Source organism: Diceros bicornis, chromosome 24 (assembly GCF_020826845.1).
Source record: "Diceros bicornis minor isolate mBicDic1 chromosome 24, mDicBic1.mat.cur, whole genome shotgun sequence".
NCBI classification, from domain to species: Eukaryota; Metazoa; Chordata; class Mammalia; order Perissodactyla; family Rhinocerotidae; genus Diceros; species Diceros bicornis.
Window position 1 is genome coordinate 37313710 of NC_080763.1, and position 14268 is coordinate 37327977.

The 14268-nt window shown below is 49.8% G+C and overlaps 1 protein-coding gene across 3 annotated transcripts in view; it reads right to left on the reverse strand.

Moving 5' to 3' along the window:
• The window catches only part of CCDC88C (coiled-coil domain containing 88C), a 127536-nt gene that overhangs the window by 56595 nt on the left and 56673 nt on the right, over positions 1–14268 (reverse strand). For all 3 annotated transcript variants that reach the window (XM_058567558.1, XM_058567557.1, XM_058567559.1), the window contains 6 exons: positions 6157–6215; positions 5232–5315; positions 2710–2850; positions 2230–2414; positions 1406–1487; positions 899–1057 (listed from right to left, as the gene is read on the reverse strand). In XM_058567558.1, the coding sequence (XP_058423541.1) occupies positions 899–1057; positions 1406–1487; positions 2230–2414; positions 2710–2850; positions 5232–5315; positions 6157–6215 (710 nt within the window). The remainder of the gene's footprint in view (positions 1–898; positions 1058–1405; positions 1488–2229; positions 2415–2709; positions 2851–5231; positions 5316–6156; positions 6216–14268) is intronic.

A 14268-nucleotide genomic window follows, 5' to 3' on the forward strand; every position in this document is an offset into this window, starting at 1 on the left:
ACAGGCCCTGGACCACAACCTTCCCCAACCCGCCTCCACCCGGCCCAGGGACCCAGGGCCCGCCTGCAGCAGGAGAGCAGCTTGAGGTCTTCAGCCTTCCCCAAACACGCCTGCTAGCGGCTCAGCAACAGGGGGCAACACTGTGCTCCCCAGATCTGTGTTCAGTCCCCTCAAAAGCCTCTGGTAAGAAGAGATGTGGGGATTCTTGCTCACCATCAAAGAGGCCCACTGGGCACATGCTGACGTCCCAACTTCACCCAGCTCACGTTTTCTGAGTGGAGTGAGTTCATACAGCTCATTAAAACCACCTCAAACGCCCTGGGATTGGCAACGGGGGCAAAATTCCCAAATCCTCATAAAAGAGGCTCCCGGAATCCGCTGCTGATGTGAGGCAGTCGAAGCAAGTGTCAGTGACCCCCACCTGAGTCTTGATCTCTGTCCCCTCTTAACCATGACGCCCTCCCCTGCACCCACCATAACCTCGGTGTCAGAGGAGGCTCCATGACTGAGGGCTTACTACGGGAGCTGCCCAAATACCAGGTCTTTTACCCCCTTCATCTTAAAAACCTCATGAAGTAGTACAATTATCTCTATTTTATAGATGAGGAAACTGAGTCCTGGCAAGATTTAGTCACAGAAATTGCAACAAATCTAAAACAAGAGAGATCCGTGAATACAAGGTCATCACTGTGGCCACCAACCAAATTCCCCCGTCACCCACAAGGATACCTGGAAAGGGAGACGGAGCAGAGGGAGGCAGACGTGCAGAGGTTCGGGAAAGCATCAGCTCAGAAACCTTGGGCTTCCTCTCCCAGAAACCTCCAGGGACAGAGGAGTCCCAGTGCACTCCCGGGGAAGTGTCCGCCCTGCCCTGCCCTGCCCCCGGGCGGGGCCTCACCTCCATGCGGGCCTTGTAGAAGTCCACGTCGTGCAGCTTCTCCTTGCAGCGCACCAGCTCCATCTCCAGCCTCTCCACGCGGTTTGCCTTCTCCCTCAGGGAATCCAGCTCGTCGCGATAGGCTCGAGCAGACCGGGCATCAGCCGCCAGCTGGATGTTCTGGGGGGTGGGCAAAGGCAGGGGAACCCCGTTTAGGGCATCCTTCTGGGGGAGGAGGAGGAGGAGGCCAAGTCCCCACATAGTGGAGCTTCCAGGATGTCCCAGGAGAAGCCAGTTCCTGGTGGCCAAGTGGCTCCGTGTACAGGCCACTGTCACTAAGACACATGGTCATCCCCACAGCAGTTCTCAGGATGACTGGCTCTCAGGCAGCATCGCTTTGAGCAGGAAGGAAACAGGCCTTTGCTGGAAGATCCTGATGGTGCATTCCTGAACCTCCAGACCACAGTTACTGGGGCATCCCAGCCACCACCACCCCGTCCACACGTGTACACAGGCCTTCCCACTCACCTCCTGCTTGACTTTCTGCAGCTCCAGCACCAGCTGATCCACCTCATGCCTGGCGTCCACAAGCTGCTCTGTCTTCTCCTCCCTGCAGGCGATTCGGAGGACGCGTGGTGAGAGGGCTTCCTCGGCAAGCACCCGGGAACAGCCCACCCTGCAAGACCACAGCAGGGAAAGGAAAGGGAACCGGGCTTCTGGGGCGAGGAGGGGAATCTGCATACGGGGCTTGCAAAAATGTTCCCCACTCAAATGTTTCCTTTTCTAAGTTTTCAACACCTGCCCTCAAACTACATCCACCAGACACAGGGTTTCCCTGTGAGGGTGTGGGACGACAAGAAGACCCCAGCCACAGCGGCACAACGCCACAGCCAGGCAGGCAAGGCTCACTGGTGGGGAGGTAAGGCGGGCAGCTCCTGAGATGACGGGCAAAGTGACCTTCTCCAGCTGCAGGAAACAGAACAGGTTCACCAGGTGGAGTGAGCCGCATCTTCCCTTCAGCCAAGAAAACACACCAGCGTGTGGTCATTCCAGCCCCAAACTGGGCCTGAGTGTGGACAGTAGGCTACTTCTGTAGATAACCTATAACTTGGACTTGTAGGAGCCCTAAAGACCTGGTAGGACCCCTAAAGACCTGGTAGGACCCCTCTGTGTGCAGGCCTGGGAGGGAGGTGACTAGTCCACGTTCAAACAGTGACCGAGCCCAGAGCAGAGCCCAGCTGACTCCGGGGCCCAAGTCAGAGCTCTCCTGTTAGTGAACCGCACAACAGAAACGGGCAGGGGTTTCTGCATAAAAGCAGAGAAAACAGCCCAGGGGCCACCGGAGGACTCACAGCTCCTGCCTGACGCGGCGCAGCCTGGCCTTGGTGTCCGCCAGCTCCACGGCCAGGTGCTGCTTATCCTCGCTGGAGAGGCTGCTGGTCGGGCTGGGGGTGGACTCGGCGCTGGAGGACTTGACGGGGCTGGGCGGGTGCTGGGCCTGGAGGTAGTCCCGCTCCTGTGTGAGGTCCACGATCAGCTGCAGCAGGGCAGGGAGAGAGGAAGCGAGCGGGGTCTCACCCGTGCTCCTGTGCCCAGCACAGTGCTAACACTTAAACTGGGCGCAACACGGTCGAAAGACAAGAAGAAAGTAAAAGAGAAGATGTCAGCGAGACTCAGAAATCAGGAGGGAGGCAGGAGAAAGTGGGTGTAAGTTTGTAAAAAGAGATGAACTCTTTAGTGGGACACAAAGGAGCACATGGATAGAGGAGGGTCCCCACACTGGGCATTTCGATGACCTTCTGTCCTCCCACAGGTGTCGCTGAGTGACGCACCTCCGTGCACTCGTCCCGCTCGTCTATGAGCCTCCGCAGGTGAAACACCATGTTCCTCGAGAGGGCCTCCAGCTCTTCCGGGGCCACGTCCGGGAGCTCCAACCACTGCAGGTCAAACACGTTCTCCTGGTTGTGGGTCACCTGTGGGCGGGCACACACGGCGGGCGCTGCAGGGGTGCTGGGGGACCCTGAGAGCACCTGCCTCCCCACGGCTAGAGGCGAGGTCACAGCTGACTCACCCCACGGACGGGATTAGCCCCTCAGTGACATGTTCTGCGGTGAGCAGGGGGCTCCTTAAGCAAGTGCAGCCAAATCCTCTTCAGCTGAGCGCCACTAACATAGACCATGGGTTCACAGAGGACACTGATTTTTTTTAAATGCCAGAAAGCACTCCTTACAATGTAGTATTTCCCTAAATAGTCTTCAGATACTTTTATTGGAGCACCATCAATTTACAACACAAAGAAGGTAAGCCTTGGGGGGAGGGAAGGGTAAGGACAGGGACTGCATGTTATTTCTTAAAATAAAATCTAATGTGAATATGGCAAAATGTTAAAAATCTTATTTCAGAATGTTGGGCACATAATCTTATGTTATTTTTAGGAACATATTTCATAATCTAAAAGAATTTTCAGGTAAGTCTGTATCCCATTCTCACAGGCCACATAAAACCATCTGGTTTTTCCCTTTCTGTCTGGCGTGAGCAGAGGCCCATAGCTTTGTCCACACTGGACAGCTTCTTGATCGACTCTGCTGACCTGACCTTCTCAATCTGACCCCCCAAGACCTGCCGGGAGGTGGGGGGTGGGGGGCAGGAGACCTAATTTCGAGTCCCTGCCCTCTCAGTTTGGGAAGATAAATATTAGCACACTCAGGCCTCAACCCGGGAAAACGAAAAGAAACCAGGAACATCCACTCAGTAGGCACACCAAAAAAAGTTCATCAACTTTTCAGAGCAGTAAATGGAGGCACAGAACAGCTTTAAAAACAAAACAAAACAAAACAAAAAACAGAAAACCAAAATAACAAACAAAAGACAGGACCCTTCAGTTTCTCAAAAGACACCCACTTGCTTACCTCTCCCCACCTTACAAAGGAAAATTTGGGATTCAGCTGATCTGGGACAAAAAGGAGAAATCTGATCCCACGGTACAGAGCTGGGGCCTGCTCCACACCAATGCTTGGGAAAGGCCTTGTATGTCTCAGGGCCTCTAAAGGGGGTTCAGGGATGCAACCTCACCCACACAACAGTCACCCAGGAAGCTTTTAATTAAAGTCTCACGCCCTCCTCCTCTGATTCTGACTCAATGGGTCTCTCATGGGGCCCAGGCACCTGAATGTTTAAGAAGCACCCAACGAATTCTGAAGCCCAGTCCCCACTGTCAGTCCCTGAATTTGATTATCACGCAGGAATGACAGTGAGTGGCAAAGAACTGGCTAGTCTCAAGGACACAGTCCCCAGCTAGATACATTTTCAGCACACACAGAAACACAAGGAAAATTAAAAGGCAGAATCGTTCTTAGGCTAACAGGTGGCCAGTCACCAACATGACTGGTTGAGAATATTTACTACAATACTTTCTCCTGATGCCAGCTTTGCTGGACCCCCTACCCACAAGCAGCCACATCTATCTCCTGCTTCAAATCCTGACTCAAAACCCACTATCCTACAATGCCCTGGCAGCTCTAGAAGCCCATCAACCCAGCCACAGCCTGTCCCCACACCGGCGTGGGAGGGTCTGTGTTCAGCTACCTCTGCCAGTTACACACCTGCTCCTATGTGCTCCTGCTCATGTCTTTTTCATGCATTTATCTCGTCTGTCCAATTAGATTGAAGGCTGAACCAGATCTCCTAATTAAAACATACACGCTTCCTTTTGGAGGGAGGGTGAGGGTTGAAGTCAGTGAAGTAAATTTCCAGGTAGGAGCTTGCCCCGACAGGCTCTGTTTCCAGGGAAACCGCCTTCTCAGTTGATACCACCTCCACCAAGGTCAATGGCAGAGGGGCTGCCCTCAGTACAGAGCCCTCCCAACCCCATCCCAGGGGCTGAGTCTCTGGGACTTGCTGGGTTTTTAACTCCCCAAGAGGTGGTAGCTTGTCTCTCTGCCATGTCACTGACAGAAGCAGACAGATTCTCTCTCTCTAAAGATCAACCATTCGAAGCAGGGTGACATTTGCCAGAATACATTTTCAGGGTCTATAAATCAAATTCTGAGCCTAAACCACTTGACAGATTTTAAAAATAGTCTGAGTCCATATTAGGCAAGAAGAAGAGGCAAAAGAAGACTTGATTGAGGTTTTTATTTTTTTTAATTTTTATTTTTACCCTCATTTTATTTTAGCTTGCTGATGGCTACCTTTCCAAATAGAATCAATTTTTCTGTGGCGTCCGAAAGCTAAAATTAGCAAAATCGTTCATGACTGATGTATTCTTGAAACTTTTCACTGGTGGAGAGCGCCTGCCTCCTGGTTGCCACGGGAGTTCCCGTCCACAGCTAAGCCCAGAAAGCCACACACCTACCTCCTGGATATGGGCCACGATCCCAGCTTGGGTCTCAATGTCCAGCTGCTTGATTCTTTCAATAAATTCCTCTTTCCTCTCACACTGCAGAGGGGTACACGCATTAATGGAAGCATTTTGTGAGTGAGGGCAACCCGGGGCCACCACAGCCACAGAAATACAGTTTCAAAATGAACAGCCCACCCAGTCCCTGGCTTTCTCCTTTCTAACCAAGAACACTCCTGTCCTCCTACCAGCCCTTATACCGAGGTTTCTCTAGAAGTTGCTCAGATCACCTACATCAGAATCACCTGAGGGGTTTGTTTTTAAAAAGCCCAGTCCAGACTGAAAACACTGGGGTGGGACACAGAAATCTGCACTTTGAACAAGCCCTCCAGGTGATTTACACACGTGAAGATCGAGAACACCTGGCTTAGGTCAGAGGGTGGCAAACTTTATTTGCAAAGGGCCAGACGGTAAATCTTAGATTCCATGGGCCGTTTGGTCTCTGTTACAACTATTCAGCCTGCCGTTGTAGCGTGCAAGCAGCCATAGATAACGTGTCAAGGATGAGCGTGGCTGTGTTTCACAAAACTCTATTTACAAAGATAGACGGCGGGTCAAATTTGGCCCACAGGCTGTAGTCTGCCAATCCTTGTCCTAGACGTTCCTAAACTGGGGACAATCTGCTAATGGCACATTGACCTGAGGGATCCCCATCTGGCCCAAGGGATCCTCACCTGGCCTCTTGCCCAGGTGCCCTGGTGCTAGAAATGGCTGTCACCTAAGATGGTGGTCACGTCTCTCTCTGGAACCCAGCGACCTCTGTCATGTTGGGCTAAAGGCAGCTTCACTCCTATCTCACCTAAGGGGGCATTTTATCCCCACAAATCCAAACACATGATGGCTAAGAGTGGACCCTCTCCAGCCCCCGCCCAATCCCTACCTGGACAGCACAGCCCAGCACCAGTAGCAACACCTTCTTAATCTCCTCCATACTCTTCCCTAAAGCAAAAGAGCAACATATTTAATTACACACAACTGTTTATAAAATGACAGCGATACATGCCTGTTGTAAGGGAAAAATGATCAGATAAGCTAAAAAAAATAATCTCTCTACCCTGTGACATCCCCTTAGGTATACACACGCCATCTGTTTTCTACATATGGGTTTGTTTATTTTTTAAACCAAGTGATAATTCTGTACATAACTATTTGTGGCCTGTTCCATTCAACAATATCATAAATATCTTTCTATGATAATTAATGAACATCAGCATCTTTTGTTAAGCACGTGTGGTATACAAGCAAAGAACAAAGAGAATAATCCCCACAGGAAATACTGAGTCGACTCGAACACAAGGCTGCAAGCAACCTGACCTCCTCATGACGCAAAAAAAAAAAATTTCAAACAGAGAAGAGAGAACAGTGTAATGAACCCCCCTACTCATCACTCAGCTTCATGTTATCAATCTTTTGCACATCTTATCGCATTTCCTTCCTCCCTCTTTCTCAGTTTCACTGTTTGGCTAGAGTATTCTAAAGCAAATCCCAGATAACACATACACATCATTTCTGACAGCCCCATACTTGCTTTGTACAAAGGCCACAAACTTATTCAACCAATTTCCTTCTAGAGGTTCAATTTTTCGATATTTTAATCTAAATGATGCTACAAAGAACATCTTGGTGGCTAATTCTTTATGCATACCCTTATTTCCTTCTTTACGAAAAACTCGTCTTTTTTTTATTTTTGGTGAGGAAGATTCACGCTGAGCTAACATCCATTGCCAATCCTTTTTGTTTTTTGCTTGAGGAAGATTAGCCCTGAGCTAACATCTGTGCCAATCTTCCTCTGTTTTGTATGTGGGATGTCTCCACAGCATGGCTGACGGGTGGAGTAGGTCCGCACCTGGGATCCGAACCTGGGAACCTGGGACGCCAAAGTGGAGCGTGCGGAACTTTAACCACTCGGCTCCGGGGCCAGCTCTGAAAAACTCATCTTTTAAGCTTTTCCTATTGCCAAATTGCCCTGCAGAAAGGCTTTACCATTTTATTCTCTCACAACCAATATACAATAAGCCCCATTTCCTGACACCCAAACCAATACTGTCCTACCACTCTTTCTCAGCTTTGTCAATCCAATAGGCCAAAAACTTATACTTTATCATTTTACATTGTGTCTCTTTGATTATGTTTGAGGCCGAATGTGTCTTCATCTGTTTATGAGTCTCAACCACTTAAATAAACAGAGTCAGGATACCAGGGCTCCAGACCTGGCTTGGTCACCAGGAGTCCTGTGACTGTACACTCTGTCTCCCAGCCTCAGTTTCCACATCTATGAAACGGAGGGGCTGGTCTGGGTGATGTACAGGCTTTCAGGTGAAAAATTCTGCAGTTTTGTACATTTCTCATTATATCCTGTGCTAAGTGGGGGAGAAGGGACATGCCAGAAATAACATCGTTTTCTTGAAAGACTTACCAACACCCACTCACATTGTGTTAAATGGCCCCAAGCATTACCAACGACCCCTGGGATGGAAAAAAAACGAATTCGAGTCCCCAGAACTAGTGCTTTGGTTCATTTCGGGTGCTTGGGTGAAAGGGGTGTATGGAGTAACAGGTGACCTGGTCCTGATACCTCTCAACTGAGAAAGAGCTAAAATGGCTTTTCTCGAGATGATGGCGTCATGGTCAAGTCTCAGAACCGGGGGCTGCGCATTCACTCAACCAAAACCACATCCCCCTTCCCACCTCCCAGCCCGAAGGTGGGCGGGAGGGGCTGGGGCGCTGGGCCACACAGTCCCCTGGGAGCATTCAGATTCTACACTCGTACGAATAAGGTTCGGTCTTGTGGACCAATCTACTGTGGGCAAACCCTCCTCATTACCAACATGTGTAGAACTTCATCAACCTTTGAAATGGAAAACTTCTCAAAGACTGAGTTTTTTTTCACTTGTGGCCCTTTATTTGGCCCAAGAGGGTCTAACCCATAGACATGAACATATCACCACAACGACTCACTTCTCGATTAACACTGAGCTGATGATCAGTCACAATTTCAGTTTTGATAAAAAGACAAGGAAATGCCCCCGAGTACTAAAAGCCTCCCATCAGTCTCACCAAAATCTTTCCCCGGCCATGGCACTCGAGCCCACGTGAGACCGTCCTCCCCTCAGTCAGTCCTCAGATGACTGGCAAGTGACCCTCGTAAGCCTCTGGTGGATAGAACAGGTACGGACCCCTCCCAGTGGCCACTGGCTCCTCTTCCCACGGCGATTCACCTTCAGAGGCCACGTACCTGGTACTGTAACCAGCAGAGCCGACACAGGAGGAAAGGGCCTCGGATCAGCCCAAACAGAAGGCAGAGTTCACACAAAGAATCTTTACTTTGTTCACTGCAAGGCCCAAAAGACCTGATTATACCATACTTTAGATCAATTTAAACAACTCCGATGATCCATTTCCCCAGCCCACAGCAGATGAAAAGAGCAAATTAAAGGTGGGAATGAGTACTGGACCGGCCTGCTGCTCACAGCAAGAGCATAAGCCAGTTAAACCACCCACCTACCCACACCCACCCACCCACACGGGCTCAAAACTACATCCTGAGGCTGTTCAGTGAAAGAGCAAAGCGTCCTGCTCCCGCAGCACCCTGCAGTTACACACAATGACAATCGTGATTCACTCATTCATTTATTCATAAACACCCATTAGACAGCAAGAAAAAACTAAATCTGATCCAGAGCACTGTTAGAAAAGTATGGAATCTGTGTTTGCTAAGTTTTGTAACAGATGGGGAAAAAGGTTTTAAAGGTAAAGAACTGTAGAAAAATTTTCATGAAAAAAATTATTTAAAATAAAATTTTGGTGATGAATGAGGTACTAGGAAATTCACCTCTGCCCTCATTCAAACAAAGCAGTGATGTCCTTGTGCTCACCAGTCTAACTGAATAAAAACATCTGCTTATAACAAATGCATCCTGTGATTCTTACCCCTATACGGATTCCTAGGAAACTTAAAAAAAAAAAAAAAAAGAGAGAGAAGCAGCATTTCCCTCATTTCTCATGGGAAGCTGATACCCAATTTCTCTCAGGATTTCAGGAGTAAAAAGAACTACTGCTATTTTCATAAATCTACCAGACTGTAGGTTTTGAGTAGTTTCAAAACACACCAGAAGACTCTCTACTGGGTCCCTGCCAGCAAGACTAGCTCAGTGACACAGTTAAGCAAAGAAACACACCTACAGACAACTCCCTCTCGAGCACCCACTATGTGCTAGGTGCCTGCTGGGAACATACCATAATCAACACGGTCCTCTGAGCTCAGACCAAGAAAACCAGCCACTGTAAAAAGCTGACAGATGCTATGGGAACCCAGAGAAAGGACATCTAGTTTGCAGTAAGGATCAGGCAAGGCTTCCTAAAGGAAATGACCTCTGAGCTGAGACCCAAGGATGAGGAGAAATTTGGGGGATAGGTGAGCGAGAGCTTTTCAGGCCAGGGAACAGCAGTGCTAAGGTCTAGAGGTAAGAGGACATGTTGTTTGTCAAATTATAAATGCTTTGTGGTTAAGCTTACAGGAGTTTTCAGAGAGAAATGGGGCGGGGTATGAGGCGATGTGGATTTCTGTACCGAGTGAGTCACAAGCAACCAACCAGTGGGGGAGAGCTGAAAACATTAGACACCCTCTGTGTCTACCCACATCTACCCACAACCCCGGGGGAAACCCATGACAGCCTGAGCTAATGGTTGAGCCTAAGAAAAACCTTACTTTACTACCTGCTTCCTGGAGTCTTGACAGAGAGAAACCCACATCAGCCTTTCTTAGCAGAAATCGAATGCATTTATGCTGATCTAAGCTAAACATAAAGCTACAGATGTCTGCAGCAATCAGCTTCCAAAGCAGAAGGGAAACTATACTATCTGATATCGCACGTGTTGTAAGCGTCGATGTGGGGATAGAAATGTAGTTGGACAATTAAAGTACACCACCTCTAAAATGTGGAGGTTGGATTAGATCAGGGTTGGAAAGTTCTTTGACTTTCTAATCTCGTGTCAGTGGCAGACATGGCTAGTCCATCACGACACTTTCTTATTGAGCCTGCAATGAGGCCTCAGAATCCTTCTGAACACAGCACTCTACAGCCACTGCCAATCAATGGAAGTTGGCACATGAAACAAAACCTATATCCCACGCCTGGTACACGATCTCTAGGGTCCTTTTTCACTCTCCTCTTTGATTTTCTAAGATGTAGCTATTTGAATGTTCATACTTCCTGGTCTCTGGATATGGAAAATAAATCTTGATGTCCATAAATAATCACTTCGGTATGAGGGTGGAGACTTAGGCAAAGGAAGGCAAAAAGCCCTTTCCAAGAGGGAGCTCTTCCTGCCCCGAACCGCACACCGTCTGCTTGCTGAGGTCGGAAGGCACAGCGATTTACCTGTAGAGACGGGGTCTAAGAAAAGCAGTGACTTTGACTTCTCCGTCTTGCTGACTCAGCTCTCCACAACCAGAGGCCCCGGGGCCTCACGTCGCCAGCCAGGCTGAGGGTTTAAGCCTCAAAACCTGGAAGGACTGACGGATTCAGTAGGTAATTCTGCCCTGCTCACGTGCCCTCGGTTCCTACAGAGCATCACTGCACTTTCATATAACATGCTACTGCTTGACTTAATCCCCACAGCAATCCCCCGAGGACAGTATCATCTCCATCCTTCAAACAAGGAGAGGCTCAGACAGGCGGAGTCACAGAACTAAGACCTGATCCCGGGCCCAGCACCACCTGCTCTGTCCTAACTCCCTGCCATCCCCTTCCCCCCGAAACTGTCATTACGTATTTCATTTCCTTCCAGCGCAGGGCACGATCCTGCTTAGCTTCTGATCGCAGGGCCACAGTGCAGGAACTGAATGAGTGACGTTAATTGTGAGCATCAAGTCCCGGGTACAACAAAGAGAACTCCTTGTTTGTTGGGATGGAGATTTTATACATATATGTGTGTATATATATATATAATTTTTTTCTTAATAATTCTACATTCTACTCTCCTCTGACTTATGTGCTCGAGTCAACTACTAACTACGCCTTCCCTGGTTTCTTATTTAAAAACCTGTCATTTCACAAGGATGACTATGGGACTGTCTCATTGATTTGAAAACAGAACTGCATTGAACACGACCCCATTTTGCCTCAGTGTATGAGGACACCCCAAGACTCACCCACAGGGGCACAGCTCTGCAGGCCCTCCTGGGGGCTCTGCTTACACTGAGAACAGCTGTTTGTTATCATTTTAAGAGTCAGGTCACCTTGGGTTCCACCAGCACTGCTGAGGATCAGTGTGGACAGTGACTTCCTCGTGGGCGGGTACATCGGGACCACCCATCACACCTGTGCCGGTTCATGGGGTAAGCAGCCGGTACCTCTACATGCCACCTCACAGCCTGGAGAGCAACTCTTGTGAAACCCTCACCTAGATTTCCTATACCAAGAACGTTACAGATGTGGCCCCCACCAGACATTAACATAACCATGTGCTCCCCCATTTGTTAGTCATTCAACAAACATTTATCAAATGTGGACTTCAGTAGGCACCTAGTCACTTGTCCGTGTGAAACTGTTCAGGGGTTTCCCGGGTGCACCTTGCCCAGTGGCCCCCTTATCCCAGCGTCATTCCATCACCCACATCAATTCTGCCCCCACCCTGGGGAATCCCAACACGACTGTGCGGGTAACAAGAAGCCTCTGCCCAGATGACGGAAGGCAGCTCTCCCACGTTATGTGAAACAATTTCAAACACCCACATCAAGCCCCTCAGACAGCGTTACCACCAAAAATGCCTCCCTCCCATCAGCCTGCCCAGGCTGCTGAAGCTGAGAGCTAATCCATTCCCGCCACCAAACAACTGAAGATCAGAAAAGAGGAATCAACCACAAGAATTCAGCTTGCGACCCAGCGTTGGCACTGGCTGCAGGCAGGTGGTGGCACAGGCAGGCCGTGCTCTGAGACAGGGTCCTTCCCAACCACCAGGCAGAAAAGAAAACTCAAGGCCCAAATATCGTCAGCGAACAGAAAGACCTTTGACACACAACATCTCGTCCCTCCTCCGCGGGCGGCCGTGGCCACAGAGAACAGTGCCGCCGGAAGCCATGGCGTGGTGATCGCAGCCAGGGGAGCATTCTCTCTGTGTACAGACCATCGCTAAGAAGTTGACTAAACAAAGTCTGGTATCTAGGCAGATCCACGGGCTGTCTGGGAGGCCGGCATCTGGCCGGGTTGTAAGGCTCGCCTGCGCTTGGTGTTAACCAAGCTTTTCACGTTCCTAGAAAGGCAAAGTGCTAGCTTTCAACTCAAGGACCCAGCAACCCCTGTATTCCAGATGGACTGGAAAACTCATTTCTGAGTCCAGCAAGCAGCACAGAAGCAAAGTAGCAGGCCGCAAGCCACGACATAAATTTCAGGGGTACATCATTATATTACGATTTCTGTGTAGACTGCATCATATTCACCACCCAAAGACTAATTACTATCCGTCACCATACACGCGTGCCTGGTCACCTCTTTCGCCCTCCCTCCTCCCTCTTCCCCTCTGGTAACCACCCATCTAATCTCTGTGTCTATGTGTTTGTTTGTTTGTTGTTGTTGTTGTTGTTCTGAACCTGCTCTCTCAAGGATGAAACAGGAAATATTAATAGGATCAAATGCCTGCAAGATTAGATTTTCTTTACTTCTTCCCTCCTCATTCACCGGACCTAAGGTTTTTGCAAATGCAAAAATAAAAGTGTATATATAGAAGATTAAAGCATTAAGGAGAGATGAAAAAAATAAGGTTGGGGGAAAAAACACAAGAACGGCTCATTATCGCCTACTGGTGGACCCTCGACCACCTCGTCCTGGGCAGGGGGAGCGCAGAACCACAGGAAAACAGCCGTTCCACTTTTCGAAAGGACACTCTCAGCGGCAAGAAGATTAAGGCTGTTCCTGATGAACCAGGTTCTGAGCCCTCCTCCCCGGGTGCCACGGGGAGGAGAGCAAGCCTCGGGTACAACAGCCTCAGAGGTTCCCAGGTCATCATCAAAAGGCAGAGCTGTGTGGTGGGGACTGTGAGGGAAGGTCTCCATGGGATCCGAAAAGCACTTCAAGGAAGCCCTTAACAGGAGAGCAAGTAAACACTGAGAGGGTTAAATATTAAATTGCAAGGAGTGTCAGGAGCTCTGTTTCCCTCCGGCCTTTGAAACCTAAACTTTAGCTGTGACAGAAGACTTCCGCCCTGTGCCCTGAGCTCGCCGCTCCTCCTGGGAGCCCTACACATTCCCACTCCTCTGAGCTCCTCCCACCTGGGACACCTTCCCTCTGCTTCTCCGCGAGTTCTACAAGGCCTTGCCCACACACTGCTGCCTCCTCCAGGAAGTCTTCCTGACCTGCCCAGGCTGAACTCATCACCCACTCTGCACTCTGAAGCGTGCTCACACCACTTCTCACCCTGGAACAGACATAGCTATGGACACTGTCTTCCTCCCCTCCCTGCCCCAACACAGACCGGGGGCTTCTTGAGCAGAGAGAGCCTGTTCGTCTCTGGGGCCCCTGGAGCCAGCATGGTGGGCATTTGACAACAAAAGCTGGAGGAGAGGCTTGGGCTGAGCTCCTCTGGCTGAGGGGCAGCCAGCCCAGAGGAGGAAGGGTGTGAGGGCATTCCCCTCTTCTATTTGCGAGGGTCAGGAACTGGCTCTCTCGTTTCCTCAGCCAGAGCAGACAGAACGGTGGCCTGCACTGAGCTGTGAATGATGGACAGTCACAGAATCTGTGGGCACAGAATGCCCTGACTCCTCAAGGTACCTTCTCTGTCACCAGACACCCCTTCTGCAAACCCCGTAAGAGGGAGAAAACAGGGCTGAGGGCCAGACCACCAAAGAGCAAGTCAAGGAATCCGCACGGCTATTATCAAACGCTCCAGCTGTATTTACAGAAAGGACCCCCTAGCATGGGAATACGGGGTCAGCCCCTCCAGGGACCTAGGAATCTTGCCTGACATTTCGAACGCAAGGAACAGCAGCAGAACA